Genomic DNA, 26,173 nt, shown 5'->3' with positions numbered 1-26,173 from the left:
GAGCAAGGCCTCTCCCCTCAGCACCCATCCTGAGGGTCCCTCGGCAGCCCATGTGCAGAGCACACAGGTATTCAATGGCGGATCTGCCCCTGCTGCTGCTAGAGTTATGATTGAAAAGTAATTGAGGGACAGGAGTATTCTTCCTACCCTAGAGGCACGCATGGTGCACAGGTCTCCCCATTTCAGAACAGGAACCAGAATGCTCTACAAAACCTCCAAAACTTCCAAATGTTGTTCTGTATATAAGCAGAACTCTTGCTGCAGAGACCATGGAGAAGCAGAAGAGGTGTGTCTTTTGGAGTTATGTATTTAATAATAATAATAGTATTATAATAGTAATAATAACAGAACTTTGTACAGAGCTCTACAGATAATATAACATTATTTACAAATGAACAAAGGTCAATCTTCTTCCGTTGCACTTCCTCCCCCTTCAGTCGCGCTTCCTCCCCCTTCACTTCCTCCAGCTTCACTTCCTCCAGCTTGGCTTCCTCCAGCTTGGCTTCCTCCAGCTTGGCTTCCTCCAGCTTGGCTTCCTGCACCCGAACTTCTGAAAATATAAAGTAGATAAAATTATTAAATTAAAATGCACTCAGTAAATTGGATTTCCCCCCAGTGAATCTGGGAAACATTTCTTTGTTGCCATTACTATGGCAAACTAGAAACTGTGGGCTGGTTTTCACAACTGACGGATAGGATCAGGATGCACCTTTCCATATAGACATACCTGTTTTCAACAGGGAAACTGTGGATCTTACCTAGCCTACCAAGCCATTCTAGGTCCTTTGAGCTTCTGGCTCTTTTGGTATTTCTTGTTTTTCCATAACCTTCAAACCTTGCTTTGTGGTTTGCCAGCACAGCCCAATTCTGGCTCTCACATTTCTTTTACAGGATTGCAGGTACACATACAAGGTGTCTTGCAGCATTCCCACACTAAACCTGGTCTCCTACAGACTAAAATGGTTGCAAAACCTTAATTCCTCATAGTGGACTGGTTTATACAATTCTAATTAGAGCAGGAGACGTGTCCTACCCAGGTTTGAGAGCTGTGTGTGCTCCCGTTTCCGTTAATAACTAAACACATGTCAGAAAAATGTTTTTCAAAAGCAGATGTCTTCTTAAGATCACAATCTTGCAGCAGATCAACACTAGAGGGAAGAAGAAACAGCAAAGGTTTGGACTTTGCAGCTACTCACTCTTTCTTTGACTCTGTGCTAGCGCCACCTTCTGCCGTCGATCTGTTAAAGAGAGTGAAAAGCAAAACTTAAGAACAATTTGTGGCAATCAGGCTTGCTCTCTTCCCTTCCCAGATCTGGTCCTCAGGTCTGAAAAAACCAAAGGCTGTTCAGGTGCTAGAAATGCAACTCTGGATTCCACCCCATAAATTTTGTTTGAGAATTCAATCACAGAGACCAGGTGAGTAGGGATAATGTAGTAGCGTGGGGGGGGGGACTGTACCTGGGCCGTGGGCCCCACCAGGGCATCCTCCCCATCTACTGCTACCTGATGCTGCACCTATCTTCTTTCCCGTTGTGACATGGCCCATTCAATCAGTGAGTGCTTTCTGTGCCGGCCCAGTAGGGTTCTTCCTTCCTCTCCTTGGCAAGCAAGAGAGAGAAGCCCCCAGCTGGGTCAACACAGAAAGCGTTCTCCAGTTGGATGCACCATACATCTTGCTCAGCCCCAGAAACGCCTCCTGCATTGGTGTACTGACACAGGGTGGAAGGGGTATGGCCGGCAGGGGATGGCACAGCCGGAGACAAGCCTGGCATCAGAGGAGGAGGCAGTGGCAGTAGCAATATGTGTGGGGGGAGACTCGGTGCTGACAGAGGAGACATCGTCGGGTGGCAGGGGGACAGGCCTGGCAGCATTGGCAGGAAAAGGGCAGGCACCTACCTGTCCAGAGTTGCTGCCAGCCTTCCTACAGCCTGGACAGAGACTGGGAGTGGGCGAGGTACTCAAAACAACTTTCTCTGGCCAATCTTTAACAAGCAGAGATTCTATTTCTTCTTTGACTATGTCTTAGTGGGAACTGATTAGTTTGTTTTATGCCTAAGTCCATTGCAATGCATGCAGAGCATCCTATATTAAGTCTGCTCAAAGGTGGAGTAGATAGTGGATGTAGGGTAGAGCAAACTGGCATAAGTAAAAGGTTGTGCAAATTAGCTACCTTTAAAAAATGTATCTGACAATCCTACTTTGTACTAGGCTGTCTTAAAGACCAGCTCTAAGATGACCAGATTAATGAGAGGAAGAAGCAGGCCCAGATTCCTCTACATGTACTTACCCTCGTTTTGAAGCTTCACTGGGGGGCTTTGTCAATGATGATTTTGGTGATGGTGTGTGCGGAGCTCCTTCCACAGGTGCAGGTATAGACGGACGTGCGGAGTGAGGTGCGGAGTGAGGTGCAGAGGGAGGTGCGGACGGAGGTGCGGACTGCTGTACAGACGGGCGTGCGGAGTGAGGTGCAGACGGAGGTACGGACTGATATTCGGATGGAGGTACAGACTGAAGTTCGGATGGAGGTACAGACTGAAGTACAGATGGAGGTACGGATTTATGCATGGATGGAGATACTGATGGAGGTACGGATGGATGTACAGATGGAGTTGCAGATGGAGGGGCGTACGGAGTTATGTATGGAGGTACGGATGGAGGTACGGATGGAGGTACGGACGGAGACATATACATGGGCATTGATGGAGGTACAGATGGAGGTGCGGATTGAGGTGCAAAGTGGGACGGATGTGCAGACCTAACAGAATGAAAGCAGACATTATAGAGAATCTGCTGCATCTAGGCCAGCCTGAGCACATTTGCTTACAGCACTACACAAACCAACCATATACACCTTTGCTCCAAACAGTCTGTGGTTTATCAGAGGCAGCGGTGCCCCTAGGTAATTTTGGAGCCTGGACCTAAAGGCTTCTGGAGCCCCTGCCCCACAAGTTAAGCATCATCCCCCTACACACACACATATACATACACACACTGTGACACACACAATATTTTAAATACGTGGATTCTTGAGGGCACAAACAGCAATTGAACTTACAGGAATGTCAGAATATAAAACAGATATATTTATGCAGATATGCACTAGCAGAAACATTTCAACACACAAGTTGAACATATTCCCATCCCACATATTTCTTTTCCCACTCCCTCCTCTGTCTCTAAAGCACCTGGCACAGGTCACAGTTAAACTTGACCACCTGGTGCAGTGTGGGCCAGCGGTGACCACACCACCCAGGACAGACTAAAAAGGATGTGGGGGCCCCCAAGGGGTGTGGAGGCCAGTGTTGCCTCTAGCAGGGATTTCCAGATATTGTTCACTACAACACCCAGCAATGTCCTTTGGCTGAGGATTCTGGGAGCTGTAGTCAACAACATCTGGGAATCCCTGTTAGAGAGAACACTGGTGGAGGCCCTGGACTTCGGCCCCAAAGTTCAGGGGTAAGAGCGCACCACTGATCAGAGGCATCTAGGAGTATATTGACAGTAGCTTCAGGACAAACCAAAGAACATCCTTCATCATACAATGCATATTCTCATGGAATTCATTGCCACAAGATGTGGCGATAGCCACAGGCTTGGATGAGTTTGAAAGGAGAGGATACAGATTCATGGAGCAGAGGCCCACTGACAGCTCAATCAAGATAGCTCAATTGAACTTCCACATACAGAGGCAGTATATCTCTGCATACTTGATATTAGGGACAAACACTGGGCAAACATTATTGGTTTCATGCTCTGTTTGTGGTCTAGCCAGTGGTGGGCACTGCAAGCTAGACTAGATGAATCTTTCACCTGCTCCAGTAGAACTTTTTAATGTTCTATCTGTATCTGGTAACCTCTTGCTTAGATAATTACAATGCATTGTATGTAGGGTTGCTTTTTAAAATGGTCCAGGAACTATAGCTGGTAAAAAATAGGGCTGCAAGATTATTAACTAGGACTGGACGTTTTCAGCACATTACGCCAGTGCTTCATCAGCTGTACTGGCTCCCAGTCCGTTTCCAGGCCCAATTCAAAGTGCTGGTTTTAACCTTTAAAGCTCTAAATGGCTTGGGGTCGGGTTGCCTGAGAGAGTGCCTTGCTCCCTATGTCCCAACCAGGACCTTAAGATCTTCTTCAAAGGCCCTCTTCTGAATGCTCCTGCCAAACGAGGTGAGGCGGGTGGCTACTAGGGAGAGGGCCTTCTTGGTGGTTACACCCCATTTATGGAATAGCCTCCCGAGTGAGCTTCGCCTGGCTTCATCATTTTGTTCTTTTAGATGCCAAGTAAAGACCTTTTTGTTTAGTCCAGCCTTTTAAATTATGATTTTCAAATTTGAGTTTTTTAAAAGGATTTTAAAAGAGTTGCTTTGTATTGTATTTTGCTTTGTATTGTATTTTGTATTTTCTCTCCCCCGCCCCCTTTTTGGTCTGTTATGATTTAATGTGTTATCTATATAATTAATTCCTGTAGAGGGGATGCGTGGGGATGTGGCAAGCTCTGCCCCCGCTGCAGCCATGACCAATGGCGGGCCCAGAGGGGGTGTCACATGCAAGGGCGGGAGGAAGGAACATACGTCAGGAGAGTGAGAGGATGACGGGCAGTGGGAGGAGGACAGGCGGTCTCCCTTATTTTTTGGTCAATTATGATTTAATGTGTTATGTGTTTTAATTATGTTTTAATTTCATGTTGCGGGCCACCCAGAGAACAATTTGTTATGGGGTAGCTAACAAAGTTGTTCATCATCATCATCATCATCTTACATTTATTACTGGCTGATATCCAGAGTAGCAACCAGAATAGCTGCCAATTTTTGCTGCTCTTTCCTGTCTCCATAAGTGCTCTTTACCTTCCAAAAATCCCTCAAGGACATAGTTTTGGAAGGCAAAGGATACTAACAGAGGCAGGGAAGACAGTGAACATTGCTCCTCCCTCCTGCTGCATGCACACTCTGCTGCTTGGGAAGATTCTGGATGAGTTAGGAGCAGCCCAGGGGCGTAGCTATAATTAAGCGAAAGGGTTCAAAGAGCACGGGCCCCCAGCTCCTGAGAACCCTCCAGCTCCATCCCTCCCTATTTTCTTCTTTATCTCCCTCAATCTGGAGGGCCTCCAGAAAGAGGGATGAACACAGGATCCCTATCCCCTAGGTACGCCCCTGGAGCAGCCTCTTGCTGCTCTGGATGTCAGTCACAGTTTTCAATTCAATTGGCTGCAGTGCCTTCCCACTACGCTCTCTCCTCCCTTTTAAAGAGAGGCCTAAACTTAGTTACATAAGAACATAGGAAGCTGCCTCCCACTGAGTCAGACCATTGGTCCATCTAGTTCAGTATTGTCTACACTGACTGGCAGCAGCTCTCTAAGGTTTCTGGTTGGAAATCTCTCCCAACCCTATCTGGAGATGCCAGGGAGGGAATCTGGGACCTTCTGCATGCAAGCAGATGCTCTATCACTGAGCTATGGCCTCCTCCCCTACACCAGGCAGCGCACACATGTAGTCACCCATCCAAATCCAAACCAGGCCAGACCCTGCTTGCTACCACAAGACCAGTTCTCCTCTTATGCACATAGTATTCTACACTACGTTTTTAGATCGGGAGCATCAAATTTTAGCTTGGGAGCAATGGTTTACATACTTTGCAGAATATAATGAATATATTGAGCCAGTTAAATGTCCTGTCAATGGATCTGCCAATAAGTGTAGGTCACTACACTGAGTAGTCCCAAATGACTAGTTGAAAGGGAAGAAGTAATAGCCTATAATAAGGAACTCTGCAATTACTCACAGTGTCTTCGAACTGGGCTTTCTAGCAGGGGACGGTGGAGTCATTTGTGACCTGTCAAAGCAAGAGAAGCAGAAGTCAGAGAAATGAATGGGGTTCGAGGCTGCATTCTTCTCCTCCCTAGTCATTTGGTCACCACATTGCAATTACTTCTCAAAGACAGCAGCTTTTTCACAGTCACTCAGCTGTAGCGCTAGATATACAGTGTCAGCTCCAGTGCTGATGCTGCCCGAGGTGAGGTCCATGCGCTGCTGGCCACACCCTTGACACTGGCAGCAGCATCAGGGGACAAGGCCAGAGCTGCCTCTTTCATGCACCCATTCCTCGTCACTGCCATGCGGATGGATTTTGAACTGCAGATCAGCTGTGTGGGAGGAACAAGCTCTCTTTTCACCCTCCTCACTGCTGAACCTGCAGTTTAAAATCCCATCCCCAATGGGGAAGAGCGAAGAAGGTCATAGAGACAGGAAGGGAGGGTGGCAGGGAGCCAGGAGTGGCAGGCAGGTTACGTGACATCTGTCCGGTGAAGGGCAGGTCACTTAAGCAATACTGTTATTCTGCAAGCAAAAGAGTTTGCTGTCATTATGCTTGAAATGCATAACTTATTCAAAGTGTGTGGACAGGGCGCTTTCCAGATTGCACGCTATCAGGGTGTCACAATGGGTCCCTTAAGTGTGCTTCTGTACTGCCTGTGTTTTGACATCACAGCCCCTGTGTTGTAAGGAAGGTGCCTTTCATATTTCCAGTGCCTTCTTTTGGGTTTTATTGCTGTCTCACAGCCCTATAACGTTGCATCTATATTGCAAAAAAAAAAAAAAAAGCTGTATTTGCCTGTTGTAGGAGGCTTGCCCCCTTATAACGGATCTCTAATGTGGTTTGAATTTGGTGCCACAAAACGTTCCAGTTTACACCGCTTTTTGCGGTGTAAGGCTCACAATCTGTAAAGCGCCCTAGTGACCAAATGATGGCCAAACTGCACATGACATGAGATCCATGGTTAGAAGACAGGTGCAACCTGGAAGCAGACCCTTTTAACTATCAGTCACAGGGGGCCCCAATCTGGGAAGGTGCTGTGAAACGAGGGGCAGAGTCAAGACTTTCCTCCTGTGCTCTATCCACGTGAAAATTCTCCCCACCACACCAAAGTGGCCATTTGCCCCCAAAGTGGTGATTTGCAAAGGAACCATTTTGGCGCTTTCCTGCAGCAAAATGCTTCCCTTCAGGCAAATCGCATTCAAAACGTAAACAGCACGGGGAGCAGTCTCACGAAAAGTAAAGTAAAGTAAAGTGTGCCATCAAGTCAATTTGGACTTCTGGCGCTCACAGAATCCTGTGGTTTTCTTTTGGTAAAATACAGGACGGGTTTACCATTGCTTCTTCCCATGCAGTATGAGATTATGGCCTTTTAGCATCTTCTGCTAAAAAGCTGTTGCTCGATATAGTACCAGCGGGGATTTGAAACAGCAACCTTCTGCTTGTTAGTCAAGTGTGGTTAGAGTGCTGGACTAGGACTGGGGAGACCCAAGTTCAAATCTCCATTCAGCCATAAAACTAGCTGGGTGACTCTGGCCAGGTCACCTCTCTCTCAGCCTAACCTACTTCACAGGGTTGTTGTGAAAGAGAAACTCAAGTATGTAGTACACCACTCTGGGCTCCTTGGAGGAAGAGCGGGCTATACATGTAGTAATTAAAAAAATAATAATAACCCCCCAAAACAGCAACTTCTTTACTCCGGATATACAACATCATAGTACTAAATCACAGTGATTACATTCAAAGCGAGGCATCCGACATATGAACGGCACCCTGCTGTCAGTGTAGGGACTGCGGTGTCACAGCACAGGAAGTGTGGAAGCACACTTCAGAGATACGTCCTGACCTTGTTGCAGGGTCTAATCTGGAAAGCGCCTTCCAGGTTAAGGCTGTCTACTAATGCCAGGTTTAATGTCATGTGTAGCTTGGTGCTCAGTATTTACAGTTAGTTCCTGAATGGACAAGTTAAAAAATAACTGAAGAACCTGAACTGGAACTGAACTTACATTTTTCATAGTTCAGCTTTTTGATTCTTTGTATTATGCTGTGTGTACCTATTTCTCTCTTGTTCAGGGTTTCTTGTGTTATCGGTGAAACCAAAGGCTGAATGGAAGGAAGGCATGAATCTTCCCATGGATTGATGTTCCCCAAACCTCTAGTAGTGGAGTCATACTTTTTTTTTCTGATTTAAAGTGAGAGGCACACTTTCTTCCTAGGTCTGCAAAGGCTTACTTTTAGAATGTGGAAGCGTAATAGCCACCTGCCCTCAAGGGATCCCACCCCATGTGGTGTTTACCATGAGTCACTGAGATGGGGGCAGGGGCAGATTTGCCGCTGGGCGACTGTGTGGAGCAAAAACACGTCACTCAGTGGGACCAGGGTTAGGGGAGCCACGCGCTACCTGCCTCTCCCTCTCCCTCTTGCCTCTCTCTCTTTCTCTCTCTCTCCGTCACCATCAGCAGCAAAAGGCTGGCGCATGGGCGAATGACATCACAGTTCAGTGACATGCGCCATCATTTGCCCACATGCTGGCTCTTTGCTGCCAGCAGCCACAGGGAGAGAGGCAGGCAGGTGGTCAAGTGGGTGGGAAGCTGTGGAGGGAGGCAGGGAGGGAGAGAGGGTGGCAGCCAGGCGGGCAGGCAGAGGTTAGCTGCAGTGGCAGTGAGAGGCATAAAAAAATCTGGCCATGGGCCACTGCCTGTATCATGACGCTAGTGGCTAGGGGAGCCTGCTGACTGGAAGCTCAGAGTGGTGACTTGCGGAGATGCAACAAGCAGGCAGCCCCTCTCAGGCTGGGGAGTTCTTCTATGCCACTGCACTGGGAGTGACACAGCTCCAACATGACAGGATCGCCTGCCCTCAGTGGGGTCTCCCCTCCCCAGAGGCAGTGCCCGAGCAGTGAGTCATGTAGGAGTGCAGCAGATTCTCTGCAGGGAAGCACTTGGGGCTTCAGGAGCTGTAATTATTCTCATGAGTTTATTCTTTGTGGCACATTATTCCTGCTTTTTCAAGAGCCCCACCGCTCATTAAGATCATCTGGGGAGGTCGGCCCACAACTGACACCGGCGTGTCCGGTGGCATCTAAGAGTCCGGCCCCCTCTGTGGCCACCCCAAAACATTGGAATGCACTCCCTGTCGAAACAAGAGCGTCAACATTTCTGGTAGCCTTTAGAAAAATGCTCAAAATGCACATGCTTATTAATGTGTGTTTTTTTTTGTACTTTAACCCTTTTGCAAACTGCCTTGAGACATATGTTTGGGCAGTATAAAATATATCAAATAAATACGTCAAATAAACATTGGTTGGGAATTACTGCTGTGCATATTAAGGCACACTTGGTTTTTTGCATGGCTCGCAGACATTACTCTGGGAGTACTTCTGGATCCACAGCTCTCCTTGGTTTCTCAGGTTGAGGCGGTGGCCAGTGGTGCTTTCCATCAGCTTTGGTTGATACTCCAGCTGTGCCCGTTTCTTGAGATCAGTGACCTCAAAATAGTGGTACATTTGTTGGTAACCTCCAGACTTGACTTCTGTAATGCGCTCTATGTTGGACTGCCTTTGTACGTAGTCCAGAAACTTCAGTTGGTTCAGAATACGGCAGCCAGGTTAGTCTGTGGGTCATCTCGGAGAGACCACATTACTTCTTTGCTGATGGAGCTTCACTGGTTGCCAATTGCTTTCCAGGTAAAACACAAGTGCTACAGTACTTATAACTTGTAAAACCCTAAACGGCTTAGGCCCTTGGTGTTTAAGAGAGCGTCTTCTTCACTATGAGCCACACTGCCCAATGAGGTCATCTGAGGAAGTCCGTCTCCAGTTGCTGCCAACTCTTCTAGTGGCTACACAGTGATGGGCCTTCTCGGTTACTACCCTGAGATGGTGGAATGCGCTCCCTGTTGATATACGATCCTCCCCATCTCTGGCAATTTTTAAAAAACATCTGAAAACTCACCTTTTCACCCAAGTTTTCCCAGCTTTTAAAAACTGTCTGTTTTAATTTTAAGGTTGATTTTAAATTGTTGAATTGTTTTAACTTTTTATATGTGTTTTAATTGTTTTATGTTAACCCCCCAGAGACAAAGGTTTGATACATATATACATACATACATAAAACCATTTATTCAGAAATAACTCCATTTTCTCCTTCTCCTTCCCCTTCCCCACCCTTTTCCTTTCTGACTCCACCCCACATAATCTCTACAGGATCCCCACTGGGACAAACTTCTAAACAACAAAACATAACAGATATTGAAGCTCTTCTCACAATCAGTGAGAAGAGCTTCCAGCAGGTCTGCAGGGAGAGCGGGTTAACTTACACCTCCCTGCAGATGATCAATAAGCCGTCCCTGGGCGGCCGTTTGGCTGCCCACACAATTACTGGCTCTGGTTGGGGTGGTGGACATTGGCGGCCCCTCAGAAGTCACAGGATGCCCCACGCGAGAGTGTGGGGCATCCTGGAGAAACCTCCGGGACCAGGAGCCTTGTTTGAGCCTGCTGGCCAAGGTCTCCTTGTGTGTTGCCATGGTGGAGTGCCGTGCCATGGTGGCATACGATCAGAAAACCCAGGTTAGCGGAGCACTCACTCCACTAACCTGGGTTAAGGAGAGGGCTACTTTGACGGCCTAGCTGCCAGAGAATCACTGGGCTTGCCCGCAAGCCCGGTGGTTCTCACGATGATAGAAAACTGGGCTGGGCTCCTTTAGCCCCGTTTACCCCCATTGTGAGAATAGACTCATTGGACAGAATACAACCATTACTTACATTTTTCTTGGGCTGGGCCTTCTTGAAGTCGGTTGTTCTACCGGTGATGGGCTTGGTGGACCTGGTGGAGCTCCGGGAACTCTGACAAACAGAGAAGAGCCAAAGTTATGTGGAGCTTGCAGAAGAGTAATAGGGTCTCAAATGGTTTCCCAACTTGGTATCATTTATCCAAGACTGTTTGGCTGTTATGAGCCTGGCTGTATTGGCAAAGCAACACTGCACAAATTTGCCTTGCAGTGGTTCATATCATGGCCAAGATTGTGTTAGTGGTCGAAAAGAGATAGCCTTAGCTATGAACCGCTTGTATCGAGAACAGAGTACTGGCTACACATTTAGAAAGAGCAAATCCAAATTGTGTGCTAAGTAAGGCTAAATCCTGCAACAGGAATAAATTATGTACATGAATCAGTTTGGCATGTCTTTCCATGTTTGCATAATTCCTTCTGCTTCTACTAGCCAGAGGGAGGGCACAAAGATCTATGCCGAGTGCTGAAGTCCCACATTTGATTAAGGTTAACAGCTGAATGACAGGCAAACTGTTCAAATGGGGAAGCCATTAATTGTATCTTGAAGCTAAGAGACTACAAGTGCATCTCCTGAATGCCTGCTCAACAGGTTACACAGTTGCCAGGCTATGCCAGGAAAAAGGTGACAACTCATTCTATGGCTTGTGGTGCTTTTGCTAGTTCCTGTATTGGCACAGGAACTTTCACACCAGGGACTTTCACACACATGACTTTTAGCTCGCATCTCCTCCAGAATGGAGGGTCCAAATTCACATATCAGCTGGATTTACCCCAAAATCGCGGTGGGCTATCAGGGACCAATTCAAACACGATTCTGGCTTTCCCCGAGTTAGGGCTGCGCATTCTGGCTTAGCCCAAATTATGTCTAGGGTAAAATAATCCTCTATTTGCGGCAACTTTTTCGGCGGGGGGGGGGGATTTCTGGTATGCCCTGACGCTTCTCCACAATGTGCAGAGGGACCATTGCCAATAAATCAGCTTTTCTTAAAAAAAACCCCTAGTACTTTCGGGGGGGGGGTTAAAAAATGTTTGCTGCGTGGATTTGCGGAATGCCAAGAGTCAACAGAGGTGGCTACTTGGCAACTTGTCTCACTGGTCTTCCACAAGGAAGGGGAATTTGATAGCTGTGTTCCTTATTGTCTGTCTGCTTTCCCGACTGTGGCTAGCTTTGCTGGAGAAGAATCCAAGCTGTTATTGAAATGGGCTAAATGGAGAGCCAGTGCCCTTTTGCAAAGTGTAATAAGAGAAATATAGCAAAGGGCTTTGGCCACTGGAAGTACTGCTTGCTATGTACTTCTTCTAGGCTGCCTTCCTCGGGCCAAAAACAAAACAGAAAACAAAACAAAATGCACAACCCTACTGCCTTCCTCCTCCCTACCCCGTAGCCTGCCTTTTCCCAGCAAGTTGGCTGGAAACAGAAGGCTGGAGGGGTGAGAAACTACCTGTGATCAATCATGCAGCTCTAGCAGTGTAAACCTAGGATGGAGTGTGGGCAAAATAGAGCCAGCCACACATGCTTTCGCTGGCAATGGGGAGGCAGAGTTGTGGTGCATGGAGTACAACTTTCGCGAGTAGTCTTTGGGCAGGGGGAGATCGCATTTGCTTCTGGCTGTGTTAACGAAGTTTGGTGAACCTAGAAAATCTGTCCCAGGCTGGGCTCAAAGAACAGTGTTGGCAAATGGTGGTGGTGGTGGGGACCCTTATAAAGAAAGGATTGGTGCAAGGTTCGTTTGTGGGGGGTGGTTAATGCAGAGGGCGGCTTTTCACTGTGTGTTGGAAACTCAGAGCTTAATTTTCAAAAATTAGAGGTGCCGGGACTCAAGTCTGGGTTTTGGTTGTTGTTCTTTTGCCTTTTAAATTTTTATTGGCTTTTACAACAGCTTACAATTAAGTAAATATTGACTTCCCGCTTACCTATCTGCACAGTTCACGTTAACTATACATATAAACCATTGCTATAATAATTCAAAATATAGATACTCCATATTACTACTCGATTTTACCAAACCCAACCTACTGTTATTACTATATTTCAAACCCTGCTGAAAAGTCCATATTAGAAAAATATTTATTTAAGTAAAGTAAAAATGGTTCCCAATCTTCTTTGAAAGATTCCAAATTTTCATCCCTTATAAGTGCTGTAAGCTTTGCCAACTCAGCATATTCCAAAATTTTTATCAACCAGTCTCCTTTTGAGGACATTTTAGTGTCTTTCCATTTCTGCGCATATACTATCCTAGCCACCATGGTTGCATACATTAAAAAATGTTAAATTTCTTCTGGAAAACTCTCCTTGGGTTATTCCCAGCAGGAAGGATTCTGGCCTCTTAGGAAATGTCTTTTTAAAAATTTTCTTCAACTCATTATATATCATATCCCAAACAGCCTTTGCCTTCCCGCATGACTACCACATATGGAAAAAAGTTCCTTCACATTGTCCACATTTACAACATTTGTTTGAAACATTTTTATACATTAATGCTAATTTTTTTGGTGTCAGATACCACCTATACATCATCTTATAATAATTTTCTTTAAAAGTATAACATGCAGTAAACTTTAAATCAGTTTTCCATAATTTTTCCCAAGCAGCCATATCTATATTATGACCCACATCTTGAGCCCGTTTTTTCATAGTCGTTTTAACCACTTTATCTCTTGTCTCCTCCAAAAGCTACTTATTAATAATAATAATAATAATAATAATAATAATAATAATAATAATTTGATTTCTATACCGCCCTTCCAGAAATGGCTCAGGGCGGTTTAGACAGAGAAATAATAAATAAATAAGATGGCTCCCTGTCCCCAAAGGGCTCACATTCTAAAAAAACACGATAGACACCAGCAACAGTCACTGGAGGTACTGTGCTGGGGGTGGATAGGGCCAGTTACTCTCCCCCTGCTAAATAAAGAAAATCACCACGGTAAAAGGTTCCTCTTTGCCCAGTTAGTTACTTATACATCTTAGAGACTCATCTTTCGTCATTTTCACACAACTCCTTCTCAAATCTCAACATTTGATCCACAAATCCAACTTTAAGATCCTTTTTATAAATTTCATTTAGCTGATGATACTGAAACCAATTACTAACCAAATTTTGTACTTCATTTAAATTTTTTAATAAGTCTGAATTTTGGTTGTGACCGCAACAGCACTCTGCACATGCTCAAAGGGGCTTTTTCTTGCTTCACATAGTTTGGAATGGTTCTAAGTGGGCCCTAGTACTAATTAAGCCCTCTCAAGATGTGAATTGACAAGAAGTCAGCCCAGGCAAGCGTCTCTCCAACTTCTCATTCATTTTTGCAAGTCGAGAAATAAAACTTTGGGATAATTCATGTGTGTGGTGTGGAAGGAATCGCTGAAAAAATAGAGCCCATTGATTTTGTTCACACAAATAAGTTATCCTAGAGGATCCTTCAGTTGTTATGCATGCTATAAAGATAAAAATGAGCCCCTGAAATTGGGAGTGGTTTCTACGAACATCCACACAGAAACATTCGCTGAGATAATACTTCGGGTTTAGCGTTCTGTTGTTTTGACTAGTCAATCTTGCAGAACACCAACTGACAAACCAACAATAACAACAACAACAAGTCTCTCGCCTTCTCCTCTGGGAGGTGATTAGTTGGGGGGGAAATCCAGGAGCAAGCTGTGGGAACACACAGAGGAAAAAGATCTGCAGGGAATGCAGAGAGGAGCTGACCCTATGTGAACAGTCAATTTAATTCCCCAAATTAAACTGTTGCGAATCTGCTACAAAGCAAATTCACTCTTCAGATACCCCGTGGCATGAAGCCATGTCTGGATAATTTCCAGGAATCCTCCATACATTTTGCAGATTTTGCTTGAAGCCGAAAGTCACAGAAAATTGTCTTTTGGCATTTGCTTTTATGTTTAAAGAAAGAACAGCCATTTAGGCACCAGGTCCTCATAAGGCCATAGGCTAGAAGTTCTGTGCAGCAATATAGATTTACAATTCCCATCCACATGACAAATGGGGGAAAATGCCTGCTGTGGAGAAGCAATTGGGAAGGAAGCACCACTTTCTGAATTTTAAATGTTACTTAAATTCAGGAGTGCAATCCTGCTTTATTGAACCAACTGGGCTTTTAAAATGTTTTTCCATAAGAGAGAATGGAGGAGGAGAATGACTCAGACCTCAGGTACTAGGGCTGGAGATGGAGCCTCTTTTTGAGAAAGGGGGACCTCTTTGGCTGGATCCCCCTTCTCGCCTCACTACAGTGGATGCTGTTGCTTGGAGCTGCCTTCTCTTCTCCTACTAGCTTTGAGGGCTAGAATCTCCAAGAAGGCTCCTTCTGCCCTTCCATCAGCCCCAGAGAAGAGTGGGGAAAGAGGCCCCAGGAAGAATGGGAAAATACAACTATATATTTGTGACACACATGCAACGCTGTAGGACTAAAATGGAAGGATGAAATCCGAAATAAGGCATTGGCAGGGGCGTACCAAGGTAGGAGTGGCCCCAGGGATGAGATTTTAAAATGGGCCCCTCGCTGCCTTCCTCTCCTTCTCCTGGACCCATGACTCTGCTGCAGAAGAACATTAAAGAGACAACACAAACTGTCATCTGAATCCACTCCAAGATATATGGACCCAATGATGGGGAGTTGTTCTCAAACCCAACAAAACAATTTGCAAAATATGGGGAAGGCAACTTGTTGAAATTCGATGCTGCGTTTTTAGTATATTGGCTTTTCACAGTAGAGGTTTTCCATGGTAAAACAACAAGCCTTAAAGAGCACTGCAAATTAATTTAACATTTTTATTTATTATGTATTTATTCAACTTTTATACTGCCCTTCCAAAATGGCTCCGGGAGGTTTACAATTAAAACATCCATACAATCCTGCAAACCAGTGCTTGGATGTGGTTCTTTCGGAGTTTTTCCAGTCTGTGGGTTGTCACCAAGTGACTCAGTTTGAAAGCCTTGACCCTTATTTCAAAACACAACCACACCACCTGAGATTTTGTGCTGACATACGTTTATAATAAAACTGCAATCCTGTGTACACTGACTGGGAAGTCAAGCATCTTTACACACACACACACACACACACACACCATGGCACACTTGGGTTCTTGAGGGCACAAACAACAACTGAACTCACAATAATGTAATAATATAAAACAAGTATATTCATGCAAATATGCATTAGCAGAAACATTTCAACACACAATTTAACATATTCCCACATCCTGCATAATTCTTTATCCACTCCTCTCTCTGTCTCTAAACAATGGAATTCCTATTGAATATTTTGAATATTTGAATATTTAAACAATTGAATTCCTAACAATATAAAGATGTAAAAAAAACCCCTACGCACAAGGTAATGGGTTTTTTTGAGCGAGGATGTGATAGACCTTGGAATTTTTGTTGTTTTTTAATGCAACTTGGGGGCTGGGTGGGAAAGAGACCCACTATTCAGAAAAGCAGGAGTGCTTAGCTGCTCCTTCATGCCTCTCTCTCCTGGCTTGCACTCTTTCCCTCGTCATCGCTGAATGGAGTGTTTGGAAGGAAGGCATTTTTCCCCTCTCCCAGCTTCCCTCCTGCTTCTGCTGCTTCTGCTTTTGCAGGACATTTGCAGAGTTCAGGAGTTTTGCAAGCACAGAGAGCAGACATTGGTACAAAAAAGGGAAACATACACAAGACAGACCCGATCTCCACAAGGGTGCTCCATTCTCCACACACACCCACACATGAAACTCATCCCCTTTCCCCTTTGAAGAGAGACAGTTTGCAAACTGAACTCCAAGCTCCATAAGTTGCAAAAAATACCCCAAAAACGGGGTGGGGTGGGGGCTTACTTGTTCTTGCCTTCTTTGTGGTGTCTCCTGTCCTCTTCCACCTCCAGGTCCAGCCTGGGCAATAGAAGGCATATAGAACCGTCTCCCTCCCCCAACAGCAGGACAGAGCTCAGCAGCGATTCAAACAATTATTCTCAGCTACCTCAGCCTGCCGGAAGTTTGCTTGTCTCCCTCCTTCCATCACCTCGGGCTCCCAGCAGCTCCCTCTCGCTCTCGCAAGCATGCTGCATGGGCCGGGAAGCAGGGAGAGATATGTCAGGCAGGCAGCTGCCTTTGCTCTCCCTTGCAGGCATACTGCATGGCAGAATTGAGAGGCCAAGGACTGGCCTTGGGGGGGCCCTCAGAGGCTGTGGGCCAGGAGACATTCATCTCCCTTTGCCTCATTAATGGTACGCCCCTGGACATCAGAAATGTGAATTAGGGGTGTGCACAAAACCCACTGGCCCAGTTTGCTTTGAAGCTGAACTCACCTCAAACCCAACCGAGCCAGTTTGGTCCAGCACCCGTCGAACCCCCCCCCCATTTGGTTCGGTCTGGGGGGATTCAGAAACCTTTTCAAGTTTTAATTTCTTTTTTAACCTTAAAAGTGATTGTTGAGATGGCAGGGGGGTGAGTGGAGCTTCCCCCTCCCTCCTCCAGCCTTCAAGATGCCTCCCTCAGGCCTTTTAGGCCCATTTTTTGCCTGTTCAGGCCTTCCTAAAATGGCGTGGCAGCCAAAATGGCAGCCAATGTGCATGTGCAAATGGCCTCTGCGAGGCCTGGCATGGCCCACGGCCTCACAAAGGCCATTTGCACATGCGAGGTGGCCATTTTTGTTTTGGCAGCTATTTTTTTTAATTTTTTTTTTAATGGCCACCATATATGAGCAAACGGCCCCTGTGGGCCATGCCAGGCATGCTTGGCGGCTGACGTTTTGGCCACCGTGCCATTTTAGGAAGGCATGAACAGGCCAAAAAACAGGCCTACAGGGCTCGAGGGGGGCATTTGACCTCTGCGCACCCATCCCCACCACCACCTCGATGATCACTTTTAAGGTTAAAAAAAAAAATTTAAACTTGAAAATGTTCATGAACCACCACCGAACCATCGGGGTGGTTTGGTTCTAGGCAGAACCGAACTGGGGGTGTGTGGTCCAGGGGTTGAACCATTGAACCCCCAAACCCAAACCGCAAACCCCCAAACCTGTTTGCACATCCCTAATGTGAATGGCACCTTGCTGACAGCGGAAGGACAACGATGTCGAAATACAGGCAGTACGTAAGCACACTTAATGGACAGTAGTGACACTGTTGTAGTGTATCGTCTGGAAAGCGCACAGGCTATGAAAGTGGATCTTAAGCTCAGTCCATTCCTATGCATGTCTACTCAGAATGAAGTAAGTCCCATTCCGTTTGATGGCATTTACTCCTACATATATGTAGGCATAGGGTTAATGTGGATTGCCGCTGTTTATAACCAGCACAAGTTCGGGAGTCAGGAAAAGCTCATTTGCAGGCTCCTTCTGGGAAATGGTGGGAGAGAGTGATCGATGGGAGAGAGTGATCGCAATCTGCTCTAGCAACTCCACTGTTTTGTCCTCCATTTCCCAACTTTATTGCACATTAGAGAAAGGTTTTATTTTAAAAACTAAAGAACAAAACAATACCAAACTGCCCAAGGAGTCCCCTGTTGCGACTTCCCACATCAGCACCTCAAAGCTGGCAAACCTCTCTTGAAAAATAATTGTGGAAGAGACACTGCAGGACATATAGTGGCCACCAGGACCAGAAAATGGCAGAGCATCATAATCAACCACATTGTCATAAAGCCACTCCTCATGCGCCAAGTGAGTGAATGAAAGATAGTGATTCTGAAGGGAAGGGCTAGTGTGGGAGCAATCAAAGATGAGATGTTATGCAACCCATGCAGATCTGAGAATATTCCTTTCATTTATACCTTGCCCAGCTGAATATACCCTCGTCTTCAGAGGATTCTTCATCGTGCATGTTGTCCACCATGCTCTTTTTCCGTACTTCATCCAGAGGCTGGTACATATCCTTGAGCCAAAGAGGCTTATCGAGCACTGAAGAACCTGCACGGAAAGACTGAGCAGAAGAAGGGGATGTGTCAGTGGGTCACAACAAACCAACTTCAGGCTTTGGGGTTGATATCATGCCATTATTTAGAGGTTTTCTAGATGATAGTAAAATATGCTACAAACCGAGCTTGCAAATGAATATAAGCTGAGAGTTTACAGAGAATCCAGAGTCTCCTGCAGATTGTTGCTTTTTTCTTCTGGGTTCTGATGGGGAGGTCACATGGGGAGAAGGCTGCTGGTGCAATTTTCACTGCGCCCCCTGCTGGCCACCTCTTGCTTCTCGTTATTAATCCACCCCTTCTCAAATTTATTTTCTGGTGAATGTGAGCTAATCACAAAAAGCAAGGAGTGGCCAACAGCGGGGTGCAGCAAAAATTGCACCAAGGGCCTTCTTCCCATGTGACCTCCCTATCAGATCCCAGGAGAAAAAGCAGCACCAATCTTGGGGAGGGTCTGGATTCTCTGTAAACTCTTGGCTTGTATTTATTCGCAAGTTCTATATATAGCATCTTTCACTGACGTCTAGAAAACGTTCTAGATATATGATAGTAACGCCCACCATTTCTTTACATTAGAATGCCAAAGAGAAAAACCCAGAATGGGGCCATACAGATGAAGAAACATGGCTATGTGGGAAGGAGGATGAGTCTTAATCACTGGGACAAGAAGCAGGTTTAGTTCTCATCATAAAATAGTTTAGAAATGCACAAAAAAAGCACTTTCACAGAAAAGTGAATGGAAGATAGCCTCCTACAGAGAAAGGTAAAGTGAGGAATACTGCTGTGGTGAAGACAAAAATCTCTATTTCTAAAATTTCTGTTTGGCTACTTGAAAATCATATGAGGGACAGTGAAGGGAAATTAACATGGTGTAGAGTTGTTGGTTTTTTATATCAATAACCTGCAAAATCAGATCAAATAACGCAAAATTAGATCTCAATCTATTTAGGGCATCAGGAACATTTCTACGGTATTTATTTTTTTAGAGAAAACCCCCCACAAATTTTAGGCAAATGTGGGGACATTTGCATGGGATACTTTTTCAGATAAATTTCAACAAACGTTTCCAGAAAATCCATATTCCTGTTGATGACTGGAGAACATAAGCTATCTCCTTACCTGTTCTGCTCCTTTCTTCTTTCTGCCTAGAAACGTCCTTTGAAGGAGAATAAAAAGAAGAAATTAACACCCAGGCCTGATCATTTGCCTTGGAATGCTTGGAGATGGAGGAGGGAGAGAATGGAACAAACTGAAACGTTATCGCAAAGAAATGGGTGATACGTGATTTTTAGTGGTAGTCACAGTTGGTGTACCAATTTTTCCCACACATGAAAAAGGTTGTGCAAATTGCGCACATGGGATAGATTTGTACACTGAAATGTCAAAAACGGAAAAGGCATAATGACAATAGGAGGAGAGGTTTTGGAATATGAAGGCTGGGGAGTGTGTGGTTAGATGAATAGGCCAGAGGCTTATGCAGCATACAGAAGCTCTGCCCATTAAACACTGGAGGATTTGGCAGATACTATTCGCATACTTTCAACTTTTCATCTACTGCCTTAAAGGCTAAATAATTGTTTTGTTTTTCAACATGGAAGTGGACACCCAAATCCTGCATTTGAGACCAGGTCCTGTGTCTAGAATCCCAAGACTGCAGAATCACAGAAGACCAGGCATTCCTGAGCAAGGCTTACCGTTTTTCTTGAGGGGTGCCATGCTTAGCTGCAGAACGCTGAGAGCAGATCTGTTTGTCAAGAAAAGGGGAGGAAAGATCATGAGCAACCAACCACCACGTAAAGATTTCCCGTAGCTGGCCACAGCCAATGATTTGGGTGGGAAACCAAGACATTGGTTGGTTAGCATTCCTATAATTATAGTCCTCCTAAAAAAGAGAGGTGTTGGAGCTCATTGTTGCTTGGATCATGAGCAACCAACCACCACGTAAAGATTTCCCGCAGCTGGCCAGAGCCAATGATTTGGGTTTTGAACCAAGACATTGGTTGGTTAGCATTCCTATAATTATAGTCCTCCTAAAAATGAGAGGTGTTGGAGCTCATTGTTGCTTGGATCTCCCAACTCTAATCCCTGTTGTGAGGAAATGCCTGTGGTTAGTCAGGGGTAAGGGAATGACACTGAACGTGCTCAGAGGCCCTACTGTCTTTGCACGCTTCAGATCTGAGCTCTGGGATTAGAAACAGCAGCTGAGTCCACCAGAGGTTGAGGCAGGATGAACTCTGGCTCAATTTAAAGCTCTCTACAAAGCATGAGTATTTGGCATATCCAATGTGATAGTAGTTCTTCCTCAGCTGGAGGAGACTGTGTCTTTGGGGGACATTCGCTTCCCATCCCAAGCCCTTGGATATGGCAGTTAACAACTCCAACTTAAAAATGCATTTGTAGCTTACCTCAATCAGCCCAATTACTGAAATGATAATTATTATCACTGCAGTCACTGAAATAGCAAACAACAGCTTTTTGCCATAGCCATATTCTGGGATTCCCTGGCTTCCAGTCTGCAAGGTGGGACAAAGAGAAGGAAAATGGAAAATAGGCTTTTTTGTGTTTCTGCTTTTAGTCCCCTCAGAATAAAAAAACACCACTTGTATTGCTCTCTGTTGAGCTTGCTCTCATATGGACATATGCAATTGTCTTATACCAAGTCAAACATTGGTCCATTCAGCCCAGTACTGTCTACTCCATTTTACAGCTGCTCTCAGCCCTGAAGCCTTAACTAAGATGCTAGAGATTAAACCTGAGCTCTCCTGAATGCAAGACATGGGGAATTGCCAACAGAGAACCACTCTATTTGAAAATTGAAGTTCACACAATTTCTTCACGGGGTGATCTGCCGAGTTTGTTGGCCATCGTGCAATTTCACAGCATTACCTGCTGACCATCTGCTACCAATCTATGACGGAAATCAAGTCTTTTGAGACCATCACAGATTGGCAGCAAATGGCCAGCAGGTGGTGCTGTGAAATTGTGTGATGGTTAGTGACATCATCTGAAGGCATCATGCAGAAGTGGTAAGAACCTCCATTTTCAAACACAATATTTCTTCATCTGGAAACACCCATGATCTGCCTCTCAGCCACATGCTTCCTCTCAGATGCAGCCACAGGGTGTTTGCAGGCCCTAGAGAATGAACTTTTTGGCCTCTGTTTTCCTTATTAAATGTCATAACGTATAATTAAGAATCTTCTTTGCTCCAGCACCACAGTTTGTAACCTGCACCTGAGCTTCTCTGTTTCTGCTAATTTCCTCTTGCTGTTGTTTAATTTTAATTTGTTCCTCTTCATCATCCATTAGTCTCTATGTTACTATGTTATAAAAACAGGCATACAAGAAAAAGGCTTAAGATTTGCATTCCTTCTTAGAATACCTCTCAAACCAAAGTTCAAAAGCAAATACTGAACATTTACAAAATCCTACAATCCAGGATAAAGATAGATGTAAGATTTTTTTTTCTGATTCCAGAGAGCTGAAAGTGGTATGATTGAGCCATTGTCATTCATGCTGTGCAAAGTCGTTTTTATGGCACAGTGTCTTCTTTGTTCAAATAGGTTTTGCAGGTGTTTATAGTTCAAGGTGCAAAAATCACCCCCATTCAAGGGAGCTATGTGTGAGTGTGAGAAAGGGAGAGCGAATGAGCGAGAGAGAGCATGAGAGCACACAGGCCATGTGGATTCTTTCATTCCACCTTGAGTTCTCTTCAAAACCATATTATCAGCTTTCTAGTATGTGCAAAAACCTCATTCCACTCTACTTTGTCCCTTTCAACCCAGATCAACCTGACTCTGCCTCTCCTTGCCTTTGATTTCTTGCTTCTTTACATGCTGTGGCCCTTGGCTGCAGGCCATATCCACAGATGCTGATCCCTTGAGCCAATTTGCACCTACCCAGTCACAGCTGAGTGGCCCACTAACCACTTTCAGCCATTTCCCAGGAAGGAGTCAAACCAAAACCCAACCTAAACTGAAAAACTGGTTCAGAATTGTGTTCAGTGTACCAAAACTGCACCCAAATCTAAACTCTTGGTTGCCTTGAACTGGAGCCAAACCCCTTATCACAAAAAGTGGCAACTAGTTTATTTATTTATTTAACATAATTCTATACTGCCCCAAACTTGTGACTCTGGGTGGTTTACAATTAAAATCATTTAGAAATTAAATCAATTAAACAATTAAAATCATTTAAACATTAAAATCATTTAAACATTAAAATCATTTAAACATTAAAATCATTAACATTAAAATCAACATTAAAATCATTTAAAATTCCACATTTAAAATATTAAAACTATAAATCTAACTAAAAACCTGGGCGAATAAATATGTCTTCACAGTGACTTTTTAAAAGTTGCCAGAGATGGGGAGGCTCTTATTTCAACAAAAGGCTTTTGGTTAAAAAAAAAGTGGCTAAATAATGTGGTTCAAAACAACCTATTTAATTGTACGTTTTATATTTTATTTTCCTGTTCTTTTAATCCTGTTCCATGTATTTTGTTTGTAAAAACCATTAACAGAAATGAAAAATTCTGTTAAAATTTTAAATATACATTAAAAAGATTATATATATATATAAAATTTTTAAAAGATAATATATTTAAAAATTATATATATATATATATATATATATATATATATATATATATATATATATATATGAAAATATATATGAAAATATATTTTAAAAATATATCATTCACACAACCACTGGGGCAGGGGATGGGGAGGGCGGGGGGAGAGGCAGGATCACAACTACCTTTCCCTGCACAACCTCCATTCCCTCCCAGGCTCACCATTCATCTGCCTGTCCACATGACCGCCACTGCAATGAGCAGTGCAGCAATCTGGAGGCTGGGAAAGCAAAACCTGGCCTCCAGGAATTCCACAGTGCACCACACGAGCAGCACTGTGCATTGAGAAACTCTAGAGCCTGGCTGGTTCCTTCCCTTGGTGTCTATCATTAAAATGATTGCCAGCAGCCTGAAAGGAGCTGTCAGCAGCCCAGCTGCCCACATGACCAGATGGTGAGGGAGGAGGGTGCATGGACACCCTCCTACCTCACCTGGACTACCCAGTCGAGGACTGCTGGGATTGGGACCGATCCTGGTCGTAAGAATGACCTCATTGTTTCTCAAGTGATATCATGGTACTTATTTTACAGATACAAGTGAGAGTTTGATATTCTTATTCTGCACGAGAGTTTGACATTATTCTGCATGAAATATATTCTGCAAAAAGGGTTTGGTATTTTCTGCATGAAATAAATTTAAATTGATTCAAAACCCATTCAAATTGACCGAATCAGTTACCAAACCACTTTTTAAAGGCAGTGTCTAGATCAGAACTGCGTTTATTGAAATTTTAAAATAAAGCATGAACAACAACCCCAAATGTTTAATAGGCTGACTCTATGCTTTCAAGAAGCCAGTGCCAGGTGAACTCCCATTGCCTCCCATTGTTCACACCCAGTGAGCAGCTTTGGAGCCACATCCAGGTCAGCTGATTGTTGCCCAAGCTCCCGACAACCCATTAGTAGTCTTGACAACCCCTCAGGCTTGACAAGGTTTGCCTCTTACCTCAGATTTCCCCAGTTTTCTTGGACTTCCTGTGGTCAAGTTGGAGACATTCTTCATAGACAAGAAGTATGACTTCCACAAGGCGGAGTTATCCATGAAGTTTTCTCTCTCACTGAATAGTTTCATGAGGAGACCTGTTCTGGAGATTAGCTTAGCACAGGCCAGCTGGACCTTGGACACTGTGCAGTCCATTTTGAGGATACGGAGTGTGTGGGATATGAGGTTCCTCACTGGTGTGTTTGGGATAAGGGGCGATAGCTGCTTGTTCAGCTCAGCTTCAAAAAGGTCCCCTTGAAGCAAGTAGTCATCATCAGTGGGCAAGATGTTCAGCTTGTGGCGAGCAGTGGTCTTCACTTCATGATGCTCCCAGTGTGTCTCATGGGACAATGTTATATCAGGGGAGATTTCGTTTAAGGAGGCCTCTGTGTCATCTCCTGGGATTTGGGGTGCCTCTGCATTATCTCCTGGGATTTGGGGCACACCACCTTCCTGAGTTCCATGCATGAGCTGGTTGAGCAGCGCCTCCTTTGCCATTAATGGTGCATTCTCTGATGTCTGGTCTGAGTTTCCTTCACTAGGTTCATTTTGGGAAGAGCCAGACGTACCCTCCAGCAGCAAACTCTGACTAGTGGGACTACTGGTGCTAGTGGTAGTGGTGGTGGTGGTAGTGGTGGTGGTAGTGGTGGTGGTAGTGGTGGTGGTAGTGGTACTGGGAGCTGCTGTTTCTTCCTCATGCAGAGAGTGGTCTTGCTGGCTTGACTCATTGACATGTTTCAGAATGATAAGTACTCGACCAGTCAAGTCAGCAGCGTCATTATCCACCATGATGGAAGCTGTCAACAAGGGGAAGCTAGTTGTGGACTGCATAACAGACCGCTTCCAAGCAGACCGGCGTGCTATTTGGCGAGGTCCCCCTTGCCTGCCCCTTTTATCTTCTGTAACTTGTTCTCTGAGTGCCATCTGGAGCAAATTGGCCAGCATGTACAGCTTTTTCAGTTCAGACGTGTCATTCCACTTGATTTGCAGGACCTCTTCAGGTTTCAGCTTACCTAATTCCTGGACCGATTTCAAAAGGTGTGGGTTGAGTTCACGTAAATTGGTGTTTCTCTGGCTCACGGTGACCTTCATTGTTATGTTGCTGTGTAAAAGTTTCTCAGGCACAATGTTCAGTGTACTGCTGGCATTCAGCTTCCTGATTTCCAACGCCTTTATTACTTCTTTTTGCATCCTGTTCAAAGCCTCATCTTTCTCTGCTCAGAAAAAAGAAGAAAGGAACATTATCATCCAAAGTCCAGAGGCACTTGATGCTCAGATTAGCACGTTGCAAGAAGAGAGGTTGTAAAGGGACAAATGTATTAGTGCATATCATCCTGTCAATTACATGCAGAGCAAGGATGCAACAGTTAGCAAGAAAACAAACTAACAGGATTTCCCAACCAATTGCATCGGTGCAGCAGGGAATTGCAATTTTTGATGCCCCTCCCCCTTCCTCAGGAAGTCCTCTGTGACACCCAGAAATATGTCCCTGAGAATTGCACAGCCCTCAGGGACATGTTTTCAACTGGCACAGAGGGCTTCCAGGGGAAGACATCAAAAACTGCAGTTTCCCCACTGCAGTTAGTTGAGAAGTTCTCTTAGGCTGCTTTCTTGCTGCACTGGGGCAGCTTTGCTCTATGTGTCAGCTAGTCAGTGCAGCAAATCATCCTGGATTTTTGGATGGTCAACTGATCTGCAAGGGAGGAAGAAGCTGTGGAACTCGTTTGCCTGGTCTAAGTGGCGGTGGGATTTAGGGTACAAGGAGAGCTGGAAACATTATGAATATATGAAGGAGGCTGCCTCATATGGAGTTGAGACCACTGGTCTATTTAGCCCAGTACTGAGTACTCTGATTAACAGATTTTCAAGATCTCAAGCAAACCGCACTTCCCGAGACGTACCATCTAAGTCAGGCCTGCTCAGCTTTGGACCCCTTGCTGTTTTTGAACTACAGCTCCCATAATTCCCCATTACAGTGGCCAATAGCCAGGGGTTATGGGAGTAGTAGGCCAACTACTACTGCAGGAGGGCCGAAGTTGAGCAGGCCT

At 44.9% G+C, this 26,173-nt stretch overlaps 1 protein-coding gene across 4 annotated transcripts in view; it reads right to left on the bottom strand.

The window, feature by feature from the left end:
- Nucleotides 1-291: 291 nt before the first annotated feature.
- The window catches only part of LOC128332032 (RAD52 motif-containing protein 1-like), a 67,487-nt gene continuing 41,605 nt past the window's right edge, over nucleotides 292-26,173 (bottom strand). For all 4 annotated transcript variants that reach the window (XM_053266225.1, XM_053266227.1, XM_053266226.1 and 1 more), the window contains 10 exons: nucleotides 24,090-25,339; nucleotides 20,911-21,018; nucleotides 20,200-20,249; nucleotides 19,625-19,661; nucleotides 18,365-18,513; nucleotides 10,574-10,654; nucleotides 5,782-5,832; nucleotides 2,288-2,755; nucleotides 1,197-1,238; nucleotides 292-550 (listed from right to left, as the gene is read on the bottom strand). In XM_053266225.1, coding sequence (XP_053122200.1) covers nucleotides 403-550; nucleotides 1,197-1,238; nucleotides 2,288-2,755; nucleotides 5,782-5,832; nucleotides 10,574-10,654; nucleotides 18,365-18,513; nucleotides 19,625-19,661; nucleotides 20,200-20,249; nucleotides 20,911-21,018; nucleotides 24,090-25,339 — 2,384 coding nt within the window. In that variant the 3' untranslated portion in view covers nucleotides 292-402. The remainder of the gene's footprint in view (nucleotides 551-1,196; nucleotides 1,239-2,287; nucleotides 2,756-5,781; nucleotides 5,833-10,573; nucleotides 10,655-18,364; nucleotides 18,514-19,624; nucleotides 19,662-20,199; nucleotides 20,250-20,910; nucleotides 21,019-24,089; nucleotides 25,340-26,173) is intronic.

The sequence above is a fragment of the Hemicordylus capensis genome, chromosome 6 (assembly GCF_027244095.1).
Source record: "Hemicordylus capensis ecotype Gifberg chromosome 6, rHemCap1.1.pri, whole genome shotgun sequence".
NCBI lineage: Eukaryota > Metazoa > Chordata > Lepidosauria > Squamata > Cordylidae > Hemicordylus > Hemicordylus capensis.
The sequence above is the reverse complement of the archived record's forward strand: the minus strand, read 5'-3'. Positions and strand labels throughout refer to the sequence as shown.